This window comes from Ochotona curzoniae, unplaced genomic scaffold, assembly GCF_017591425.1.
Source record: "Ochotona curzoniae isolate NIBS_2020 unplaced genomic scaffold, NIBS_Ocur_1.0 contig_3432, whole genome shotgun sequence".
In the NCBI taxonomy this organism is placed as follows: Eukaryota; Metazoa; Chordata; class Mammalia; order Lagomorpha; family Ochotonidae; genus Ochotona; species Ochotona curzoniae.
The window spans coordinates 865234-890695 of record NW_024465859.1 but is presented as its reverse complement, the minus strand read 5'-3'; the positions used below and the strand labels follow the sequence as shown (position 1 = coordinate 890695).

The following is a 25462-nucleotide window of genomic DNA, read 5'->3' as shown; positions in this document are numbered from 1 at the left end:
CCAAGCATTCCCTAGACTGCCACACATGTATAGCTTCCTGTTAACTAAAGTACTTTCCACTTGTACTGTGGTACTGCTTCTTGATGTGATCTTCATCATCCCAGAGAATTTACATATCATAAAACCAGACTAAGCAGGAGTTTATAGCCTTGTTTAGCAGTGAGTTGATGCAGACTGGTTAAGTGAGGGGCAGGTTAAGACACTGGTTGGAATGCCCACATTCCATACTAGAGTGCCAAGGTTTGTGTCCCACTGCAAGTCCTAACTCTCGCTTTCTGTTAATGTGCTCCCTGGGAGGCAGCAAGTGATGACTTTAGTAGCTTAGCCCCTTCCTCCTCTGTGAAAGCCCTGGATAGAGTTCTTGGCTCCCAGGCATTTGGGGAAGTGAGCCAACAGGTTCAATGGTATTTTTGAAACAAATAATAAACAAACATTTTAAAAAATTAAATTACACTATTTAAGTGATGTGTTCAAGCACACCCCACAAGGCAGGTGCAGAGGGAACGTGAATCTCTGCAGTGCGCTCTAGTGCGTGTGGTGCAGCCCAAAGCTAGGGAAATTGAGAACCTCTTCTCATGGCTAACAGACCACCATGCCTCTCAACCAGCCAATGATACAAACAAATAAAAGATCATAGCTAGACTGAGAGAGCCTCAAACACCCAGCTGAGGCACCTGTAGAAACAGCACCGACAGAAAGACTGAGCATTGAGAAACCAGACGTCAAGGATCCAGTCTTAATTGCATGAAGTCTCAAGTTGCTTCAGCCTTTTTGGCACTAAACACAGATGGGGACAATAATGTACTACTGTTGAGTACACAAGAAAGCCCTTTCAAAGTAATTTGCTACACACTTTCCAGGATTTGTCTCTGTTAATCTTCACATCAATCCGCAGAAGCAGCCATGATCACGTCCCATATTTTAGTGAACAGAAAGCAGGTTGAGCCAGGTCAAGTTCTTTATGCAAGGTCATGTTGCTAATAGGGTAGGGGCCAGGATTCGGCTCATGACTTACCTCAGAGGCTAGAAACACAGGGAAGTAGCAACACAAGATTTCTTCATTAATGAGATGCTCTACCCTGTAAATTCCCTATAAACTGACAAGTCAGGGGTTTCTGAGTTGGAGATTGAAACAGCTCTTAGTCACGACTGATTAAGTCACAGGGTATTTTTTTTTCTCTAAGAACACTCATTTTCAAAATGCCTTAAGCACCCCCTAAGTGTGTGCCATTAAAGTTGACTATAAGATGGCATCAATGCATCTGATGGGACTCCATTTACCTGAAATAACTCTGAATCTGTGCATCTGGGCCACGACTGTACCTAATTTACATATTGATGATTCCTATTCCCCTCAAAATGGAAAGTACTAATTAGATGGCACAAAAAACCTCATACAAATCCTTCTGTTAATTCTCCCCAGTGTTCTGTCCTGCTTTATGGACTATGATACACCTGAATGGCTATTTGGTTCTCCTTAGCCCAAATGTGAGATAAGAAATTTTCCCCAAGTGTTCCTGCAGCAATGGCTTATATATTTCAAATAAAAGACCAAAGTCTTTATGCAAAGGAATTAGAGGCATCAAATTATCCAAATCCTATTTCATTTTTCGAACATGAAAAAAAACTAAAGGCAACCTGATGCCAAATTTCCCAGATGAAAATGCTACATATTCATGGTATGCTGAAAATGATCCCTGCCCCCTCGCCCAAAGCCTGGTTTTTACCTCTGCACTTCAGCTCTTTGTCATTATGAGTCATTAGGTATGTAGAAGTCTAGACACCACTTGTGGGCAAGTAGTTTTTATCAATGTCATTGTGACAACCCAGATTTTCCACAGTTGGACTGCCTGACAACTTGATTCCAGATGGTACAAATAAGAGCTATTTGATGATGATACTGTAAAAGTTCTGGACCTTAGAGAAGCAAAGTGTGCTTGTCTGGACAAGTTTCTGTGCTGAATATGGTTCACTCAGGTGTATGCTTAGAAGAGAAGAACACAGCACAGAGTGAACTCTATGGCTGAGTGATCATCAAGGAACTTGAACATGTTCCTTGATTATGCTGGACTACCACCTTGACTTGAAGAAGACACAAGACAAACTACCAGCTCTTTCACCTCAGGTCAACACTTCCTACACTGACACGGCTCTGTGCAGCTTCACCATTGATTTCTCACTCTCAAATCTTGAAAAACACAGCCAAGAATACAGGCTTCTTTGTGCCTTAATCCACTGTCCCAGGAGGTTCCAAGTGTGCCTTCACATCTGCTCCTTGGATGTCACTGCATCTGCTCCTTGGATGTCACTGAATGCAAAGGATCCATAAATCAGTGGAAGAACATTAAGTAAGTTAAGAATGGGGCAATTGCTGTGTAACTGAATTTTTTTAAACTTTGGTGAAAAATAGCTCTAGGCAAAGGCAGGTGTCTCTATCTTGTACCTCTCTTCTTTTAACTGGGGATTTCCTAAACAATCATGAATTCCTTGTTTTTTCCCTAGCAAGCAGGAGCAGAGTGTATCTATTTCCCCAGTCTTGCAGGAACTGGTAACAGACAATGCCTATGACTTGCCCCTGCTTTGTTATAGGTGAAAAAGGCACAATCAGATGGCTTTCACCTCGGGTTTCACTTGTCCCCAGAGTGCCCATCCTCTGGCTGGGGACTTTGAGTTGTTCATGCTGAAGCTTGGTCTACAGATGATGACATGTGATAACATGCTTGCATGGACATTTATATGTTAGATTTTTCTCTATTCTCATACTTCAGGAGCTAACTACTGTTATTATTCCTATTAAACCAGTGAGCATGAAAAAAAAAGAAGAAAAAGAAAACCTGAGGCACAAAGAGGTAAACCAGCATGGAAACCTAAGAAACAGTGGGTGCTGCAGGGTGCTGGGTTAAGCCATTTTTTGAAACACCTATATCCCATACTGGAGTGCCTGGGAATCAGCTCTTACCCTCTGCTTCCGATCTAGCTTCCTGTTAATGCACCTGGTAGGTAGCAGATAATGGCTCAAGTTCTTGCATCCCTGCCACCCACAGGGGAGAGCCATAATGAAGTTCCAGGCTCCTGACTTTGGCCTAACTCAGCTCTGGATGCTGTGGGCATTTGGTTAGGAAACCAATAGATGGGCACTGTCTTTTTCTTTCTCAATCTCTCAGCATTTCAAATAATTAGATAATATGATTAATAATCAAACATGAGAAATTTATGAAGTAATGGGCCTGCAACTCAAGTTCTAGTAATATGAGGCCATAATCTTGATCATTAGTGAATAAGTGCTACCTCTAAAGCAAAGGGAAGCTGAAAGGATAGGTGGCAAAGTTGTTCACAGAAATATCCTCCCACAATTCTGATGAAAATGAGCACAGATCATTTGGTCAATAATCAAAGAAAGAAACTAATAAACTAAACTTTAAAAACTGGTGCTCGGAAGATTGGATAAGAAAGCTTTGGTTCATCTACTCCATGGAATACTACTCAGCTATTAAAAAAAACAAAATGCAGTTCTTTGTGGCTAAATGGGCACAACTGGAAACTATAATGCTAAGGGAAATGAGCGAATCCCAAAAGATTAGATACCACATGTTTGCCTTGATTTAACCTGTAATTTTTTGTTTGGTTGTTTGTTATTTTTTGAACCTGTCATTGATACTGTCTCAACCCAGATGTTTCGAAGAATGGAACTTGCATTATTCTTAACATATTGTTTACCCAATACTATGTCAATTAATTCCATAATGTTGTATAATGATACTGAGGCCTTGTTGGGGCTTTTAACTGACTGGTTCTTTACTCTGTTAGACCTATCTTCAGACCATAGAAGGTCTCCCCAAGAGGCCACTGAACTTATCTGGACAATAAGACGCTGAACTTTATGCTAGGCATGTGTTTGCAAGCAATGAATCTCAACTGAACTTGAACTATGGTTATGCAACAAGGTGGAGGAATCCACCATGGGGGGAGGGGTATGGGAGGGGTGGGGGGGGATCCCCAGCGCCTATAAAACTGTACTACATAATATAATGTAAGCAACAATAAAAAAAAAATAAAAAAAAATAAAAACTGGTGCTCGAAGGGCTGGTACTGTGACACAGCAGAGTAAGCTGCTGCCTGGGACGAATACGTCTCATACTGGAGCGTGAGTTCAATTCAGCTTCCTGCTAATACATCCTCCAAGGCAGCAGATGATAGCTCAAGTGTTTGAGCTCCAACCTCCTACAAAGGAGAGCTGGACACAGTTTTAGGCTTCTGGCTTCAGCCTGGTTCAGCCCTAGTTGCTGCGGGCATTTAGGGAGTGAAACAATGGATAGAAAGTCTATAATGTGTGTGTGTTCAAGGAGATGAAAACAAATGAACAATATTGAAAAGAAAAGAGAGCAAGTTTAACAAAATAATAGTGCTTGAGAAGAGTTCTGGCACAGGAATACCTTTCCAGGCCTTCAAGCTATGCGGGTGGATGTGCCGGCACAGGGAAATTAACCCTCCTGTGACATGACCTGCCAAAATGATGTACTGATGGCTGAGCCTCAAGACACAAACGCAAGCCACGAAGCTGTGGCCCAAGTCCAAGAGAGACGCCCAGAACACAGCTCAGTCATCAGCTTTTTTTCAGCAGCTCTTCCCTATAGTCCTGCAAGGCGAATTCAGGGTCAGAGCTCACTAACCAAAGTTCCTTCTCCCTAACCCCTAGAGGAGGTGGGGGTAATAACAGTGTTTACAGGTGGACTCTCAGATCAACCAGGAGAGCCTAACATAGAAGACCATTAACAAGGCAGAGTCACCTGGGAGCTGGTGCATCTCCTTACCTTCTTCAAACCCATCCCGGAATGAGCCTGATCGACTCATGGTTCTGCTCTTCTCATCCAAAGACATGGAACTATTCCGGAAGCGGCTATCAGTGTATGGGTCATACTGCCCGTCAGCATTGGAGAGGCTGTGCGTCCTCAGCATGGTTGGGTTCGACAAGCTCATCTGGGTGACAGTGGTGGGACTTGCTGGAATGACAGCAATAGAATCAGAAGGCTGGAAATCCAAAACTGTGCAACAATCCAAGATGAGGACAGAGAAGTTACTTATCATCAAGTCGTACGTGTTTCTGCCACCTTCTCTGGCTTGTCTATTTCCTAAAAGGTTTGTCACATCAGCATTTGAGTTACATACTTTGAGCTAAAAATAAGGGAGGAAAGGCAGGTCAGTTCCAAAGGCAGGCTCTGGGCCTCGCCTTTCTAAGTTGGCACGTTCAGACAAGCCACGGTCCCCTTCCAGGCATGAGCTAATTACTCCCTGGGCTCATCTGGAACAAGCCTTTCTAATGCCAAAAGCCCAAAATAGTCCAATGAAGCTTTTGATCAGATGGGAAACATTTGTGCATGACACAAATCTCCTGCCTCAAAGAATTACGGCTGCAAAAGAACAGTATCAGCATGGGCCTCATCACCTCAACTGGCAATCCCTCACAAAGATCTACCAAGAGTTTCAATGCATAGGAAGTTTTACCCTAGCTAAAAGGAGCCTGCTTATAAAAAATTCTGCTTGTTTTTAGTAAAGTACAATATTTTCAGAGGTATCATGTCATTCACCAGATTATAAGCAGCACCTATCCTTGAAGGCTAAATTCCCAATGTGCAATATTCAGGAAGAGCTGGCTCTCCAAAGAGCTAGTAGAGATTGGAAAAGATCTTCCCCTTCTGAGGCTCCCCTCCCTCCCTGCCACCTTCATGTAAACCCTGCCAACAATTCCAGCCAGCATTCATCTTTTCATTTTCCAACTGCTTATAACACTTCCTATCTGATTATATCCCATTTTTACAGTTTCCTATAAAGCTTTGGATCACTGCCTTTTACCCCATTTCATGAACCTGTGGGAGTCTGTTTCTCTGAAAAGAATCCCAGCACGCCTGCAGAGACTGCTCCATATTGTCCCCCCAGGCAAAGCACTATGTCACAAACAAGCACTTCTAAGACTAGCTGTTCAATCAAAACTGACCTTGAATTTCAACTTAATAAAGTAATGAAAATGACGAGATACAAGATCTATTGCAAAACCCATTTCTGCAGAGGTCTGGGAACCCATCAGTCTCAGGAATGGGATAATTTGCTACAACTCTTTTCCATGTCAACAATAGGAAGAAATGATTGATCAGTGTATCACACATGTTCCTACATTCTCTATTTCTTTCATTTTACGTCTCTTGTAATTAGTCCAGTTTGTGCAGAGTTGACCAAGTACGAGAGGGATGTGAGTACATATGTGTGAATAACCACCAACTTACTTCAAACACAAAACCACTTCTGTGCCACAGAGCTGATCAGCACAGCTGATGACTAGGGGCTACTCACCAAGCTGGGAAAAGTTGAATCTCGTTCCAGAGGGAGAAGTTACACTGGAGCCAGAGGAGAAAGGGGAATTGGCAGCAGTGTCCTGCAGGCCTCCAGCAGAGTGGGACCGTAACCATTCTTTTGCGTCCTCTTGTGTGCGAAGCTGGGAGGCGGGAGCATACCTGGACAGACAGAAATCAAGCTGCAATTGGCTGCGAACAACACATGGAAATGAAGTCTGTGGGGCTGATAACAGACATAAAAATATGCATCCAAAGATGATTTTTTAAAAATAAGATATATGCACATCCTAACACTTAGGAACCTTCTCCGATCTTTGCTGTGACTTGGCTGTGTTGTGGGGGAAAGGACAATTCCTTTCAGGTTGGAGGGACTATGCAGCGGGAGAAAGACTGGTAAATGCTCAAACGAGCCGTCACAGGGCGTTCCTGTAACATGTTGATTCACGACAGCATCATGTCAAACCCCCATCCTGACAGGGCTGGGGCAGCACAAAGGGCTGCTATTGGAGCTCTGAGGATGTTTTAACTAGGGAACTCATGGCATCTGCATTCTACAGCTCAGGAGAGTGGCCACAATTACAGTGTATTCGAAAGCACACCTGCAGAGGGAAGTTCAGGGGCCTTGAGACGCGGAGCCTTTGCTACAACGCACAGGTTCCTTTAGAGAAGCCCTCTGTCACTGCAATTCACACAAGAGGGGCTTCAGAAGTCATCTGGTCAGTCTCTCCATTAATTCCTAAACATATCTGAAAGCGATTTATCGTTAGGAGTCTTTAGGGGCATTTTCTCTCTCTGAAGCTTTAGACCCACTCAGCAACAATGACGTTATCATCGGATTTAACACTCAGGGAAGGTATGGAGGTCGCCTTGGGTCACAGAGCTAAGATCGTCACTTGGGCTTGTCTAATTTCCAAATCCAGGCAGCATCTGGAGTTTCTGTGATGCCCATGTGGCCAGGGTGCGAATGGATGTAGGTGTTTTTCAGTGGATACTGGTCATTAGGTGAAAGGACTCTTGTCAGTGTGCTGTTACTGCATGTGTATGGTATGCATGCAGTGTGAGAGCTGGGCCAGAAGTGCACCAGAGAGAGACAACACAAAAAGGCCTCTCCCTTCTTATTTTACTGTGCTTGATGACCCCGAAACTTACTAAAACACAGCAGTGACCAGGAAAGAGCCACTCACATAGTATCATTCTGATTTTTTAAAAAAATCAGTTTTTTTAAAAAAACATTTGTTATATTTGTATTGGAAAGGTAGATTTACAGAGAGAAGGGGAGGGGGAGAGAGAGAGGGAAAGAGAGAAGGAGAGAGAGATGGAGAGAGAAGGAAAGAGAGAGATCCTTCTGACTGCTGGTTTGCTCCCAAAGACAGGAGCTTCTTCCAGGTCTCCCATGAAGGTGCAGGGTCCCAAGGCTTTGGTCCATCCTCTATTGCTTTACCAGGCCACAACCATGGAGCTGGATGGGAAGTGGAGCAGCTGGGACATGAACCAGTGCTCATATGGGATCCTGGTGCATGCAAGGCAAGGACTTTAGCCACTAGGCTACTGCGCCGAGCCCAAAAGTAAAAGTGATAGGTGAGATCTGCCATAGACATATACACAAGATTTCGAAATGCTAACACTTAGAAGGTAGCTTCCTCTTGGCACAAACTGAAGCCCCAAGTCTGACTTAGTCAACTCCAAGGTAGTGTAAGAATGGCTATCATGGGGCCAGCACTGTGGCATAGTGGGTAAAGCTACCCCCTGCGACACCAGCATCCCATGGGAACAGCTGGTTCAGGTCCTGGCTACTTCACTTTCAATCCAGCTCCTGCTACTAAGTTAGGAAGAACAGTGGAAGATGGCCCAAGTGTTTGACCTCTGTTATCTCTGTGAACATAGCTCCTGGGTTCAGCAGTCTGGTCCAGTGGGAGCCACCTTGAGAGTGAACCATTAGATAGAAGATCTCACTCTCTCTTTTACTCTTATAACTCTTTCAAAATAAGTCTTTTTTTAAAATCTAAAAAAAAAAAAAACCAAGAGTAGACATTATTTAAGCATCCGGCATGGCTGCCAACATGCCACCCTCACAGGCACAAGGGAAGCTCTTAAGTACAAAATCCTGGCCAAGTCCCCGTTCAGGCCACAGGAGACTCTGTTGGGAGACTTCAATACTTTCCTTCTTGAATTCCTGGAAGCAGCTTCACTCAGAATTTCTACTGAAAGGGAACATTGATACCCACCTCACATTACCACCCAAACTGCCCTCGGCCTTACGAACCACAGACACACATGAGAGCAACAAAGCATTTCATTCCAAGCTCCATTTTATGCAAAAGCATTTCACGCTGAATGCATGGGGATGCTGATGCTACAGAGAACCAGGGGTTGAGAAAGTGATAGCTACAGTCATGAGAAAGCAACCACGGGGAGGTATTACCAAATAATAGTTTCTCTGGCTGCCTAAGAGATGTAGATGGTGACAACAACAATGACTTATGGCATCTGCTTTTACTGGGATGAGCACTGAGAAACATGCCCAAGCCATGAGTCAAGCCTGTGTGGAAGGTCATTCCTTCCTATCAGTCTTTTCTTTATGATTAGCAAAACATGATTGTACCTGTTACCTTGGTGGGCACTGAAGGCCAACCCAATTTTTGATGAGAATATTTAGACAGGTACAAAGACTCCCTTTTCAATGATTATTTTTGTGTGAAAAAGATGACTATTTTCAATTTAGGGAAAAAACTTTTCTTGGCATTTGCTCTGGTCCCGTTAGCATGCGATAAGTCATGTCCTTCCTCTAGGAAGACAGCCATGTGGACAGGATGGGCATGGTGAAGAGCTCAGGGGTAAAACCCGCTGGCCCCAGAAGCAGCAAGGGACTGCTCCTTGGGCTTGCCAGGGGATGGTTTTCATGAGATGGTTTTACCATGGTAAGCCTGAAAAAGCACAGCCCCTGCTCAGGTAAACAAGCCAACAAATGGAGATACAAACAAGAGGCCAGGGAAGCCATCACCCACAAGATCCTGCTGCAGTGGCCAAAGCATGGACCCCAGCCCAGCCCAAACCCCCAGCAGCCATGACAGAGCCACACAGCCAAGCTCCAAAGCCAGAACAGCTGGACGGTAGGGATGCATAGAGGAAGCACAGATACCTGAGTCCTTTCTTAGGCAAAGTGTTCCTATCAAGGTGCGGGTCACTGTAGGAAAGTTAAAACAAAAAATGAGAACTTAGCAAAGTACAGGGAAGGCAAAGGGGAGAAGGCTAGAGCCTAGGGAGAGAGACTCACATCACTGGGGAGAGCTCCTTCATCCAGCGAGGCATGCAGCACAGCCACATCCACAGCGAACAAATGAACGAACAAACGACACCCAGGGCTCAGACTGAGCTCACACTGGGGCATGCGTTGTCCCAAGTCACCAGGTGGCCCAGGCCCAAGCGTGGGCCCCAGCTCTGACTCACACAAGCTTCTCGGACAGAGAGGTGACTGCTGCCCAGTACCTCCAACTTTGGTCCTCTTCCTCAATGCTACAGGCATTGGCTTCAAGTGAGAGAAAGGACTTGTTGTGAAGTTTCAAGAGGCTAGCAGTCTGCATGTTTGGAATTCATCTGTAACGAAGTGAATTCCAGGTCTCTCTCGATTTCCACAGCCCACTTTGGGTGATGCTGGCAGCCAAGCCCTGGGTCTGAGTCGGGCATGCTACAACTTGCCGACTGGTAAAGTCAAGGCATTTGGGTTTAAGAACGAGGGTTTTTTGTCTGCAAGTCTGACAAAAACAAGGCTTTTGCTGTTGATGGGGTGAAGAAGGTTTTCATTCTTTTTTTTTCCCCCACTAGCATGAAACAACATCTGCTTGCTATGTTTGGCCAAGCCGGCCCTCCTCCGCCAACTTAAGGTCAAGATCCCTCTTGGAGGCCCACCCACAGCTGGGGACCAACACAAGCTTCTTCATCTGTGAGTCTCCCCACTCCACACACTGTCTTTCATGGTCATTACAGAACCTGGGCACATACAACACAAGAGCCTGTAAGCCACAAGGAGCCACACAGCAGCAAAGCACTTGGAGAGGAACCAGAGCCAGCTGCATGGGAGGCAGAGGTGAGACCAGCTGCAGAGTGGGTGGCAGCTCAGGCCTGGGATGGGGTGGGGAAGGAAGGGAGAGGACAGGAAGCTGGAGGGCAAGAACATGCCATAGGGGGCCACAGGAGATGCCAGGGAGAGCTCCAGCCACCCCAGATCAACTTGCTGGGTTTGAGGTCGCCATACCCTGTGGGGATAGAGGAGCATGCCCAGGTCCACCTCTCCGTGGGCTTTGGCAGGCTGTGGAGCAGACACTCACTGGCATGTCAGGTACACAGACCACACTAAAGTCACAAACACAAGCAGAAGCCTGGGGCCAACAGCCTTGCACAAAACATCCGGCTTGGCAATGCACGGGCAGAGGAACCTCACAACTTGTGGGGACTGTGACCTACAATGTCATTACCTGTCCTGTTTCCGGGGCAAAGTACTTCTGCAGAACTTAGGGCTAGCAGCAGGGGAAGAGAGAGGGCTAGAAATCCAGGCAGGTAGAAAACAAAAGGAACATTAGATTGGAAGCAAGGAGAGGTGTTATTACACACAATGATTAGAACATCCTTCTCATTCCCAGTGCTAACACTGGTTTTCTTCGATGTGTGCAGATCCTAGACACATTCTCACTCACTACTGTAATGAAACCCAGGGCTCTGGACATAATTTTAGTTTCTTCCTTTTCCATCACTACAGCCAGCGGCACTTCAGGAAGGCATGTACCATGATGACCAAGGGATTTATCCAGCTATGAAAGGATCAGCCATGCTCCTCTGTGGCTGCACCAGGTCACCTACTATACTCAGACAAGTCCCCAAAAGGGGGCAGAAGCAGCTGACAAATGGAATAAAATGGAAAATTTTCAAAGGTTGAGGGCTACTTCAAAGGGTAGCAGACATCCATCCCTAAGGGACTTCTGGCAGCTCCAAGCAGCAAGGATAACCACACAGATAAAGAGAACCAGAAGCAGAGACACAGTGAACTCCACTCCAAGCTGGCTTCCCCGTGAAAGACGTAAACAAAAAGAGAACAACCTCACAGGTGCAGGTTAGTCCAACTGGGCATTAGTAACCTGAATTTGTGTTTTCACATCTGGGAAAGGGTCATATTTCCAGAGAAAAGGGCAAAGCTGGGGGCACAGCACCAACCTTTCGGACAGCGTGGTCTTGACACTGTTGGTTCTGACAAAGGGAGTCAGGGAGTCATCCTTAGAGGAGCTGATAAGGCCAGTGGAGGAATTGTGGCTCAGTCCCCCTCCGCTGCCAAGAGAGATGTCAATAGACTCACAGCTGGTGTGCAGGCTGCTGACGGACTGGAAGCCCAGGCCATCCTTGCTCACCGCCGAGGAGCTGCTGGCGTTGGTGCCCCACGTGAGGCTGTTGGAGGGGCCCGAGTGGGCAGAGCTGGGGCTGGAGGCTAGAGGAGACTGGTTGAGGTCCATGTTCTTACTGTAGAGAGGGCTGCTGCCACCACTGCTCAGAACGCCACTACCCGAGGGTGAATCTAAAGAGCTGTGCTGGGTCATGGTGGCGTGGGGGTTGGAGATGACCACAGAATTTTTCAAGTTTTCAGCTGTGGCGATGGGCACTTGCTTGGTAGGCTTCCCACCAAAGAGTCTGTGAAGAGACAAAGCAGTATGTGGGTGGACTTCCCATCACCACGGGCTGCTGAGCTGTGAAAGGATAGGGGATACGGGAGACCGAAAAAGTCTCTGGGGAGGGACAGAGTCTTTGCTACTGAAAAGCTAGCAGCCCTCTATAGGGACTGACCGGCAGTGATGTAGGCCTTGACACTGGTGTGTCACAGGAGCTGTCTCCAAAGTCTAGACCATGGCTGAGACTCCAGTTCTATTAAGGGCAAAGGATACAGGGACAGAACACTCTGTTCTTTGTATAAGGGCAGGCCTATACACTCTGGTCCAAGATCTTGCTTCCCTTCATTTCTACAAATGGCTAAACAGAAAAATGCCCCGGCCCATGCAACAACTAGAGGGGAAAGGACCATCTTCAACATCCTTGTGTCTTGCACAGGCAGGAGGCACCCAGGGCTGCAGCAACAACTCAACTCCAAGGGATCTGGTTTCTTGGGTCTCTAAGCCTAACACTCAGAAGCAAGAGTAAGCATCCAGATCTCCACCAGTTTATCCTGCCAGATGTGACTTTTAGAGTCACAGGATTTGTATTTCCAATGACATGCAAAGCAATCCTATTGGGCCCACATGACCAGACACTGGGATTGAATGGTGCCTCTCCAACAAAGATAGAAATGGTACTTCATGGCACTTTATCTGCTCAAGACCAGAAATGTGCTATTACACTTCAAGCAATGGGCACACTGGCCAATAGATCTCTGGAGGAACAGGAGGACCATCACAGACCATCTTAGAGCTAGCAGAGTGGGCTCAGCTCTACCCACCTAATCTTATGTGGGATAAACATCTATGGAAAGTACTGAGATGACTGAATATCAAGCCAGGCAGACAGCCTTTTAGCCAGCTCTTTCTATGGTATGGATTCCACCTTAGTCCTGCAAGCCTCAACTGTTGTAAAGACAAATCTATCATCTGCCCATCCATCAATCCTCATGACAGTGTCTGGTGAAGAGATGACATGTTTTCCTCCAGGTGACAAAAATGGCAGAACCTGACTACAGAATGTTTACAAACACCATTGACAGGGACCTTACAAATACAAAGAGGTACTCGATCCACTGCCAACACCAAAGTGGGATCCAACTTTGTCTACACTGCTTCTTACCCCACAGCACATAACCTACACAGAAGTCATCCATCTAGTGTCAGTCCCACACATCTTATGAAGAGAGCTGTCTCCTGCCCTTTACCTACCAGTCCTCTCTTTTCCATGCCAATGCATGCAGAAAGAATTGAGAACATCTTAACGATTTTGGGGAAAATGTCATTCACCAGGAATTGGCTGAAAGGTGTTTGATGCAGAACCAAGGGAGCTGCCTGCATTGTCAAGTGTCCTATTTCACAAGCCTGAGGGTCTCATAAAATGTCTTTGTAGTGACTAAAAAGAAATCCATAATACCAAAGAATGCATATTACATGTAACACTTAGGGCAAGAAGCTCTCAAAGTTTTCATTTACAAGGCAGTCTGTTAAAACAACAAAGCAGCCCCAGAGGACCTTCTCCCTGGAGAATAACCATTACTGAAATTCTAATAATCAAGTCTAGACAAAGAACAGTGAATGGCTTCATTACATCCTTCTCGTGGAACGCTGCTTCTGAAGTCTTTTCAAACATTCCTGCTCATCCCCAAATATGTGCATGTGCCTGTAATGCTTGTTTTTGGCATGGCTTAGTTTTCTATCTTGGGGTCTTAATTCTTTTTTTTCTGACAGGCAGTTTCCTGGGAAGATAGGATGAGCTCTAACCTATGTACTTCCAGCCAGAGGATGATGTACAAACAGGCAAAAGGTGTCTATTTTAAAAGACACCCCTGAAACAAACATCGAGCAAAGAAGACTGTCACATTAAAAACTTCCACCTGGTGTGGGAAGAAAATGAGGCCTTTTGAAGGTGATAGGAAACCAATTTTCCTTTGCAGAATTATTCATGAGGATTTTCCGGGAGGCGGGGTATCTAAAATTTCAGATACTAACTTGGAATTATTCATGCAGTATAACAATGCGAGGCTGTTTGTGAAAATATCTAGCACAGATCTGTGCCACAGTGAGGAAGCTCAGACATGGAACTACAAAGATAAGAGAAAAAAAAATGTGTTTCCCACAAGTTACCTACCCAGGACTAGAGTGTATCAAACCTTGCCAGCTAATGCTGATCCAATGTTAACCATAGGATAGGCTTCTTGCTACATGGATTAACTTTTAACTTTTACCGGACACTGAGAAAAAGTATCATCACCTGGTTGCAAATGAGGAGATTGAGATCTAATTGTTAAGAATTTATAACAGTCAAGTCAAATGGAGCTGGGATTTGAACCCAACAGGAAAAGCTTCTGTTTTTCCTCCCTATGTGGGAAAACAATCCATTGACTTAAACCTGCCGGCAGGATCTGCCCAGACAGCTTTATCCAAGGACTGCAGAGTAGAAAACACAGAGACTGCTTTAACTAAGACCCAGGAAATTGTTCATCGAAGCAGCCATCCCACTCATTCCGGCTCTACTCAGCACCACTTACCTGCGGAGCGTGGGAGAGGCCACATCAGGGTACTTGCCCCCAGGCTGCAGAGGGGCCTGAGCCGAGGCAGGTACAGGCTGGGCTGCTGGGTTCACTTTCACTGAATTGCAGGAGGCCACGCTCTCATTGTCTGATGAAATGCCTTTCTCCTTGTCTGTCTGGTTGACCAGGCCAGGCAGAGAGCTGCCAAGGGCTGTCTTGGAAGGCTCCCTCAGCTTGGGTACTGGCAGGCCTGCCGACTTGCTGCTGATGTTGGAATCGATGCTGCTGGTGCTAGACCTGTTCCCAGCCCCATTCCGGCTGTTGGACTTACTGGGTCTGGGCAAACTCCGATACTGCAGGTTTGTCCGGGAGCTGAGCGAGAGATACCCATCGTCCTGATTCTGAGCCCCATCCATGCTCGTCTTCCGGCCAGCAGACCGACCCACCAGTGCGGAGGACTTGGGGATTTTGCCCAATGTGGCTGACCTGCTGGTGACAGTGGCCCCACTGGCAGTGATCATGGCCAGCCCTGCAGCCGAACCACTCTGCTTCTTAAACCCAAAGCTGTTGGTGTTGGCCGTGGGCGTACGGGAGTTGTTGGGCAGGGGCTTTTTGGATTCGTCGCCGCTGCTGCGCCCAGCATCTGATGGAGACCGCTTCACCTGCGAAGCTTTGGGAGAAAGTCTTCCTTTCTCAGACACTTTTGCATCATCAGTTTTCCCTATGAGAGAGATCAGCGAGGTTAACCTGCAATCCCAGGTAGTCTGTGACAGATGCTCCCCTCTTCCGAAGACCTCGCTCACTTCCTTCTCCAAGAAAGCAGTACCTTGGTGAGGCAGCAGGAAGAGCTTTTAATAAAGATAAACTAGGCTGCAGTTGTCACTGAGACCTTTTCGAGAGAGGTCAGTGATTTAGTACATTTGCAAAGCAGTCTAAATTTCTCAGAAAAAGGGAAAGTCAGCCTAGCTCCTTTATTATCCCTTCACGCACTATGTACTGTCCATTAACAGGCTGCCCCTACCACTTCCAAGGGAAGCACCTGCTTTTGTGTACACCCAACCCCTAAATCATGGGCAATTTCAACTCAACACACCAACTACATGTGAACTCACACCACTGAACAACCTGTACCAAGTGTGTTAGCTCCTAGCCAGCATAGACTTTAGCCAATTCAGTATGTCTGAGTAGCTGTACTGTCTTCAGAGCATCTGCATCTGCACTTAGGAAAGATGGGGAGTTGAAACTTGATGCAAACTCATGGCTATTAGAGTACAAACCCTAAAATCTGACATCAAACCTTTCCTGGAATAACCATGGTTTTGGTTTTCACGTTGACTACTGCAGGTGCAAAATGGCATCAGGCTCTCACTCACCAGTGCCTGGCGTCTTCAGCACTCCCGCTGCTGGGGCAGATGGCTTCGTCCTTGGCACAGTGATGCCCACCTGAGCAGTCATGCCCCTCCGCCATGAGCCTGTCTGTGAGATGACAGGATTCTTCTTGCCCGACGTGCTTTTGTCGGACTCGTCAGACACATCAGAAGGATTGCGCCTCCACTTGGAGGCTGGCTCCATCTTTATGCCGCTATCTGACCCGCCGTCTGACTTCTTGATGTCATCACAGGACCACAGTGAGTTCCTCTCCACCTGGGAGTGCTTCTCCGCGTCCGTCTGTAAGGAGAGAAGCCCAGGGAGTTAGTCCTGCCCGAATCCCAGGCTAAGAAGCTTCCCTCAATAAGTTACTGCCCTAGGGGGCCCGGCGCGGTGGCGCAAGTGGTTAAGGTCCTCGCTTTGCACACCCGGAATCCCATATGGACTTCTTAAACCCAAAGAACTGCCAACTGCCGGTTCTATCCCAGCAGCCCTGCTTCCCTTCCAGCTCCCTGCCTGTGGCCCAGGAAAGCAGTCGAGGACGGCCCAAAGCTTTGGGACCCTGCACCCGCGTGGGAGACCTGGAAGAGGCTCCTGGCTTCGGATTGGCATAGCATCAGCCATTGCGCTCACTTGGGGAGTGAATCATCGGATGGAAGATCTTCCTCTCTGTCTCTCCTCTCTGTATATCTGCCTTTCCAATAAAAATAAAATAATAATAATAAAAAAAAGTTATTGCCCCGGGAGCAGTCAGGGACCTAGGAAGATAATCACTTTAAAAACATTTGAGCGATGGTGCTTGGATTATCTTGCTGGAAAGCCTGGGGGTTTTCTTGGCATGTAAAGTAAAGAATATGAGCATAGCCTTAGAAGGGATGGAGGGAGGAGCAGAAAAGGGCCAGGGAGAAACAGGAAAGAAGACTTCAAGAGGTAAAGAGGCAGGGCCAAGGGATATGGTAGGAAGGAGCTACCCACCCTATGACACTTGAAGCTGAGACCTCTCCAACTCCAGTGGCTGATTTCAGACTGCATCCAACCTCAGTGCCTGCTTCCCTTTGTTCTGCTGGCAGTGTGGTCTTAGGATCCAGCACAGCACCACAGACTAATGCATGGAGTGAGCAAGAGAGGGAGAGAGGGACCACCGTGCCACTTGAAATGGAAGAGCCGGCAGCTGTGAGAGAACAAATCCTCCAGTGGCACTTTCCCCAAGTGCTAAAAGCCAGTGGAGCCTGTCCCCGCCCCAGCTTCATTTATATGCTGCTCCTTGGCTCCCCTTGTGTGATTCTGTTCAGACACAGAATATAATGTGCCAGCATTCTTTTGGAAGAGTTCTGACCCACTGGCCACAGATCGCAGGAGGGGACAGAAATGTGATGTTAATAATCAGCTGCACCAAAAGGGGTGGAGCCAGCCAAACAGCATTGGAGGCCTCCCCAGGGGTCTCTGGATGGCAGGAAAAACGGCATCAAAGGAAGCAGTGAGGGAGGTCAGGGTGGACACTCCAGGACAAATCTGCCAGTTGTCAGACCTAGCTACTCTGAGTAGACACCACCAGGAAAGGAAAAATTAAAATGCACATCTGGTTTATCCCCCAGGAGTAGCACAAGTGCTTTTGTCCATGAAACACAGTGGCTACACAGTCAGTCAGCCTGCATGTACCAACTTTCTTTCCAGCTCTTCCCTGTGATAGATTCCGTGCATCCATCACAGCTGCCTGAACGTGCCCTCAATTTTGTCATTCCTCGAGCATGCATACATTCAAACTAGTGACCTAGCCCCAGGGACACAAGCAGGACAAAACCAGCTTTCCTGGCTGGGAAGCTTGTCCTTCAGCTGTGGCAGGGCACCCAGCAGTGGCAGAGCCCACACATATGGGCATAGAGCAGGAGCTTAACAAACCTGAGAGTAAGTGAATGAGCCAGTGAGCACAGCGCCTGTGGCTTTGGCACACCTGAGCATCTCTCCTCATCTGCTCGGGGAGGGTAAGGAGACATGTCTCCTCCTGCATTTCACAGATGAACAGCACCCGAAGCTACCCACTTCCTGCCCCAACTGCCCCAGCCCACCCAGGACAAGGGTTCCTCCCTCCAAACCAGACTTTGCTCAATGGCTGATGTTGGCAGTGCCACCAGTGAGGACCTCAGGTTTGTGGATAAGAGATTCCTGCCCACCATGCAGCTTATAGTCTAGCAAAAAAGGCAGGGTTACCTACATAGATGCAAAAAACTGTCTGTAGATTATGAATGTCATTAGAAGGAAAGCAACAAGGAGTCTAAAAGGAATAGACATGGACCTAACTTAGATGACTGGACACAGGGCAGTACTCAGGCAAGGCCTTTTAGCAGAAGGGCTAAAAAATGAGAAGCAAGGGCCCAGCATGAGAGTGCAGTGGTTAAAGTCCTCGCTTTGAATATGCCAGGATCCCATGTGGTCGCTGGTTCTAATCCTGGTGGTCCTGCTTCCCATCCAGCTCCCTGCATATGGCCTGGGAAAGCAGTCAAGGATGGTCCAAAGCTTTGGGAGCCTGAACCCACATGGGAGACCTGGAAGAAGCTCCTGGCTCCTGGCTTTGGACTGGCTCAGTTACAGCCATTGTGGCCGCTTGGGGAGTGAACCATTGAACGGAAGATCTTTTTCTCTTTCTCTCCTCCTCTCTGTGTATCTGCCTTTCCAATAAAAATAAATAAATCTTAAAAAAAATAAGAAGCAAATTAGTAAAAAGATGCATTTAGGGAAAAGCATGCCAGGCAGAGGGAGCTGCATAAGCAAAGACCCTGAGGCAGGAGTCAGCTTGGCCACTGGAAACAATTACTCAAAAGTATTTACTATGTGCCAGGCAGGCTTATTCACACTACAAGAAACACAGGAACAAAGACAAATCATTCACCTTGTGGGACTTAAGTTCAAGTGTATTCTAACATCTTCTTGGTCTTTGGGCAAAGATCAAGCGTACTCACATATTCTAATACAATCTAAAGGATGCTTATTTGAAAAGTCAGTAAATGCCACATCCTAGATTATTACCAATAAGGAAGTTGCAGTTAATATTTGCAGCTGTATTTGCAAAAACGGATGCACAGACTGGAATAGGAGACTGTCCACAATCACACAGCAAAGAAACAGGGATGTGGGGATTCCTGGGAGTCTAACTGCAGACCCTGAACTTTAACCACTACATTGCCTGCCTTGCTTTCCTAGATGAATACATACAAGAAAAAGAGACATTTCATGCATTTCCTGCAGCACCTAGTACAATATCCAAACCCACAAGACTCTATTTTCAAACCAGCTGGCTCAGTGCATTCCAAACTGTAAAGCTAAGGTAGCTCCTGCCCAGTCTCAGAGGGGGATCCCTAGGCTCCATCCACTGATAGCAGAGAAGGTACCATCCCAGGCCCAGGATGGTGGCCTGACTCCCTCGCTTTCGAATGAGCAGTTAGCCAATCAGTCCAAGGTGCTACCTTCCCAGCTAGGCATGTGTCCTGGGCAACCCTGTTGGCTCCAAATTCATGTCCCAGGTCACGTGGCAACACTCCCTAGGAAGAAACCTGAGTCAATTCCAGCAGGACGTCCATGCATGGAGCTACCCTCCTCGAGCTCTGCCTCTTGATGGCCCCTTTTTCTGAAAGGTGCTCTTAAGGCACTTACCTGGATATGGACTTCATCACCCAGAAGCCAAGCGGGAGGGTGAAGAAATAAACCATAATGTGAGAAACCTTGGGCATTTCCTGAGGAGTGGAAAGCTTGCCTGATGCAGGGGAAGAATGTGGTTTTGGAGTCTGGCAGACTGGAACTAAGGAGCTTCATGCTGCCACTCATGTGCTGTGTATGACCCTGCACTTTGAGGCTGTTGCCTCACACATAAAACAGGAATGATCACTGAGTTGCTGAGGGAGTCAATGAAGTCAACATGAGGAGGCTCGGTGAAGAGCATCTCATTGCCTACTCCCCACCCGGACAGCCTCCAGTGCACCGGCAACTCTCTTGAATCCTGATCCAGTTTCTTCCTGTGGCAGAGTTAAGAGGGCCTGCCTTTCCTGATACTGCATCACAAACTCTAGAAATCATGAAGATTTCTCTGTGGCTGGCTGCCCTGCACGCTCAGATGCTGAATGAGTGCAAGATTGAACCCAGGAAATAGCAGAAGTAATTATCATTATCATTTGCTACCATTTCCCTTGCTAGGCCCTGAGTCCCACACAACACATGTTCTTAGTTCACCTGAGTCTCCCACGGGCTGTATGATTATTCATATCAGGGAAATGCAGGTTGAAGAAGGAAGAGGAATGACCTACCCCTCAAAAAAAAAAAAAGCCAGCAGCAGCTCATCCTTGGGCACACCCCACCCCTGCATGCACGCCCCGATCTTACATGACAGAATCCCTGCTGCACAATTACTTATTTTGTTTCCTTGAATAAAAAAAAAAAAAGGTGAACTGACATGGAATCCTCGTTTTCCCCTCTTGTGTGTGTTTGTGTATGTGTGCTTTAAACATTAGAGGTATACTGGAAATGACAGACACAGTTCTTCGTATCTCAGTACATGGTGTGGTGCCTTCCACAGAACCCAGGGAAACCAGGGAGGGGCTAAGAACACAGACGATGTGGGGGAGCGACGTGTGTTTATCCAAGGTCTCTATACTCTATAACTAAGCTCATCTAAACTCTGCTCCTAAATAAAATGCTGAGAAACACAAGATGAAATTGCTTTGAAACTCCAAACAGAATACAGTGCAAGCATAGTCAGCCTGTGCCATGTTGGGGAGGGAGGCAGAGGCAGGTGATCTGGAGGACAGGGGTGGGCAGCGAGAGGGAGGAGGCAGCTGGCCAGGCTGAGAGCTGTGAGAAACATGTTCACATCAAGCCTGGCACTGCACAGCATGTCACTCACCCTGCCAGACAGGCCTCGAGGCTGTCGTTTTATGAATGAGAAGGCAGAGACCTGAGAGGCCGATGAGCTTATCCAGCAACGGCAGACCTCCACTGAAGACCAGCTGCCTTGACTGTCCACACCTTCTCCTGACACAACTATCTCATCTGGCCATCCCACTGGACTCAGCAGTTCCCCTGGAGAAGGTCGGTCCAGAGGTTCCGAAGCACCTTTGGAGCTTAGGGGCATTAAGTTGAGGGGATCCTTCAAGATTCAATATGGAATCTTGTTTAGTAGAAGAACAATAATGCATCTTGCCAGGGTAAATGGCCCACAGATGGACAATTCCCAAGTCTAGGACAGGACATTTCTGGTCTACAGGGCTCAGTCTCTGTTTTGTGGAATCAGACACTCATCTTGGACAGCAGTGGCTCACTGCCAGGACACAGTCAAGTCCAACATCATTGGTCTGTTTCGGTTTGCTTTTTAAGTGATATATGAAGTAGAGGTTCAGGGAGGAAACATCATTTGCTAAGGCCACAGCAGTGAGAGTGGTGAGGCCCCCAGCTGTTTTCATCATGGGGCACCTGACTCTTTCCTTGCAGATGGAGGCCAGAGCAGATATGAGAGCACAGGCAGAAAGAGTCTGAGCCTCATCTCATCTACCTGGGATTCTGTCCACCCCAAATAATCCTTCTACCCTCCGAGACCCCCGCTTCCTGCTGATGCGGGCATCTGGAGAACCCCGAGGGTCCCTGGGTTTCTTACCTGAACGTCCAGGTTTCTGCGAGAGGAGGCAGGTGTGTTGGCGTAGGAGCTGATGGAGGAGCTGGTGTTGATGTCATCGGTGCTGAGGTTGTCTATGGTGTCGCTGATGCCACTGCTCACAGAGCTGCTGTCATCCCAGCTGCAAGGCAAACACATCCTGAGCATCAACACCTGAGGCCACACCAGCCCGGACAGACAACACACACCATGCCTGAAAAGATGCAGGCTATGTTACAAAGCCCCAGACAAAGCTCTTTTGCCTCTGAAAGGGATCATCTCCAGCAGCACCATCCATCGGTGCTTCCATACGTTTCACAGAAGTGCTTCTACGCTTCCATAGAAAGGTGGCTGCTGACACTATGTCTTAAACTGTCTTCATCTTCCCTGTGAAACTTTACAAAACCCAGGTGCTCCTTCCCAGGCCTAACAAAATGTCAGAAGACTTGAGCTCAAAGAGTGTAGGGAAAGATTCAGCATGAGCCCCTACCTGGGCTCAGAGCTGCCAGGTGAGTTCTCTGGACTCGAAAGGAAGGAAAGTGCACTAGTCAGCACAAACATGTTCACTGTATCAGAGCTGATCCCACACATAAAAGCAAAGTGCGTCATTTCCCAATCCTCATATCTGCTGAGACCTTCTCTCACTGCTCAAGTTAACTCTGTTTGTAATGAGTTCACATTCCTTCTTTCTTATCATCTCCAGACCTCCCAACACACCACCACATTCAATCCAATGTCTGTTCCTATCACCTTTACGAGGACATGAGTCTGTGGGAAGCAAAATGAAGACAGACTGGGGAGTAGGCACCGTGGTATAGTGGGTTAAGCTGCTGCTTACAATTCTGATGTCCCTTACTCGAGGGCCTGTTCAAGCCCTGGTCGCTCCTGCTTCTCACTGAGCTTCTTCTAATGTGCCTAGGAGGCAGCGGATGATAGATCAAGTACATGGGCCCCTGCCACCCACACAGGAGGCCTGGGAGGAGTTCTGGCTCCTGGCTTCAGCCTGCCCTCACTTCTGCTGGTGTGGGCATTTGGGGACTCCACTAGTAGATGAAAGTAAATAAATATTTCAAAAAGTGAAATTTTAAAAAAGTTTATTTTGGTAGAAAATTTTGAAATCCATGTATAGATTTTTTTCCAAAATACATATTTTTCCACAAACATTCTGAAGACCCTTTGTAGTAGTAAAATACATTGAGGTAAGCACAGTAATACACCCCTCCTGCTGGCCTATGCCCCAAGGCGGCATCCGCTCTGGCTGAAACGCTACAGCAGCTCTCTGCATTCGACTCTGCTTCCTCCCAATTCACTCCTCTCCCACCCTGAAGCTGGAGTGATTTTTCTGTAATGTAAACCTTGTTCTCTCATTCCACTTCTGGAGACCTTCATGTAGCTTCTCAGATACTTACAAATCAAACTCTCTTCACAGGCCTCTACCACACTGTGGCCTGGGCTCCCTCTCTAGTTCCATCTTACACCTGCCTCTCCATGTGAACTGTGGCTTGGGTCACAGGGGCTTCTGTTCCTTCTAGGCCAACACTACCCTTCTCCCCTGGACACTTGTCCTCACATGTTATCATCTATTACCCCACACTGTTGTACTTTCTCATTTGTTTAGCTGTTGGGAGACAGGGACATAGCAAGTGTCCAAAAACACTTGCTGAATGAAACTCATGAGAGTTAAGTAGTCTAGGAAGGAAACTTCTAAACTTCAGTGGGACAGCGCTATGGCTAATAAGTGGAGAACAGTGAATACTATTGTTTGCCTGTTGTCCAGGTAGAGAAACTGAGGCTTAGAAAGGTGAGAGGCACAGGACAAGGCCAGAGGGCTAGGAGAAAGTAGAGTGGATCCACATCCAGCCATTCTGACTCTGATGCTAATGAGTTTTCCATTTTGTTAGTCCTTAATATGTATTAGATATGACACGGGCCACTTGCCCAGGAGAAAACTTGAAGTTTGGGAGGTGACAGATTTCAGGTCACATAGCCAGGAATGGCAAGTCTGATAACAGTACTGACTAGACTATTATTCTACCATCCTGCCTTCCTCAGCATGTCTTGCTGAAAGCCCTGCATAAGGATAACATAAAGCCTGAGAAATGTTGGGAGCTGAGATTTCCAAATCAGGGGGACCCTCCTCCTCCCCCAAATGCACACAAATAGCTCCACACAAGTAGTTGTTCCAGCTTGTAAGACACCTGTTGTATATTCTGAGCTTGTTGATCAGGAAGGAAGACAAAAGCTTACTAAAAACCTGTTTTCGTCCCCTCTGCCTTCAACATTCTCATTCACCTTTCACAAGCCAACCTGGAGGATCCCACAGCATACCCAGGAAGATGTGTGCAGCTGGTTTCCAAGTCGGGAGGATTAGCCAGGACGAGTGAGGGCTCAGCAAAAGGGTGTGCTCGGGATAAATGCACAAGAGTCCAGAGGCCTCACAGCTCCCAGAACTCAGCAAACTTTGCTCAGGTAATTCTGTTTCTTCCATCCAACCCTCCACTTATTTGAAGGCCTTCTCAAATAAGTGCAGTGCAGATCTCTCAGCACTCTCAAACCATCCCCCACAGTAAATTCCTATGCAGTCCCACACATCTGTGTTCACTACATCCACCTTTACAGTTTTCCAGTCATTATCACAACTAAATGCCTGCCTCAAATTGGGAGCTGTGCCAGGCACTGTAAATTTATTATTATATATTCCTCCAACCTGCAGATTACACCTACCAGGTAGGTATTACCCTGTCCATATGACCAATGAATGAATGATAAGTTCCTTACCAAGGTGAGGAACTGGTTTTGGAACTGGCTGTATAGTTTCAGAACCTATGATATTTTCACTTCATACTAGGCTGCTTTTTCAAAGAGTGGTCATTTCCTGAGCACGCATGCCATGTGCCAGCTACTCAACATTTGCACATTCTCTCGTGTTACTCCTATGGGCAGCTGCTATGCTTATTTCACAGTGTGCAAACTGAGGCTTTGAGAAGTGCTTACTACAATGTCAAGCTCACTGTACAGGCCACAGCCCTCTTCACATCAGAGATGCCACGTGTGCTTACTTGATACTTCCTGACTAACCCATGAGTGGAGCACAGCATAAGTTTCTTTGCCTAAAATCACACTCCTCAAGCTCTCATGCCCATACATGAGATGTTGCAAAGAATGAAACACACATGAAAAATTAACAAATGCAAAGGAAACGTAAGGCTGTAAGTGGCTACTGCATCTCCCCTACCCAAGAAGGAGGCTCACACAGATGGAAATAGCCCTGAGAAGGATGGGAGATCCCCCAGAATGAGGCTCGAGCTCGTGGCCCTCACCCCACCTAAGGCCAGTAGCAGCCAGGGAACAGCCACAATCAATTTGTTCCTGTTTGTCATCTGGTGCACTAGTGCCCACTAAAGGGGAATTGCCATTTGTCTGTAAAATGACTTCAGACGGGCGGCTGCAAGCCAGACAGGAAAAATGTGGGAAGTAGGCAGAGCTCACTGGAGCAGCAAGGACATTAGCTGAATCCAATCAAGTGGCAAAGGAAATGAGGTACAAAAGTCCACAGACCCAAGCAAGGTAATAAATGTTGAAAGAGTTTCCAAACAGTGATTAAGGTTGTGACTTGAAAGGAGCCCAGAAAATTGGTGTTTATTGTGATTGAAATGCAGTTCCTGCAGGGAGGCCCAGGACTCCAGGGGTGCAGCAGGAGGAGTCACTCCACAACCAATCATTCTGGAATATGCTTGCATGACCCCTGGGTGCTAGTCTAGAAGCTCAGAAACACTGCACAACAACTTGAGCCCAGCTAAGATGACAGGTCTCCGTTGGGAGTATGCAATTTTAAAACATAGGGGGAGTTTAAGAAAATGAGTGCTGATGAAATAAATCATGACACAAAAACTTCTTAAGATGAAAGTT

General features: G+C 46.9%; 1 protein-coding gene across 3 annotated transcripts in view; it reads right to left on the bottom strand.

Annotated features, from left to right (window-relative positions):
• Positions 1-25462, bottom strand: part of NAV2 (neuron navigator 2) — a 390873-nt gene that overhangs the window by 52445 nt on the left and 312966 nt on the right. For all 3 annotated transcript variants that reach the window (XM_040980004.1, XM_040980005.1, XM_040980003.1), the window contains 8 exons: positions 21557-21695; positions 15924-16218; positions 14569-15271; positions 11553-12020; positions 10820-10885; positions 9487-9531; positions 6346-6506; positions 4812-5000 (listed from right to left, as the gene is read on the bottom strand). In XM_040980004.1, the coding sequence (XP_040835938.1) occupies positions 4812-5000; positions 6346-6506; positions 9487-9531; positions 10820-10885; positions 11553-12020; positions 14569-15271; positions 15924-16218; positions 21557-21695 (2066 nt within the window). The remainder of the gene's footprint in view (positions 1-4811; positions 5001-6345; positions 6507-9486; positions 9532-10819; positions 10886-11552; positions 12021-14568; positions 15272-15923; positions 16219-21556; positions 21696-25462) is intronic.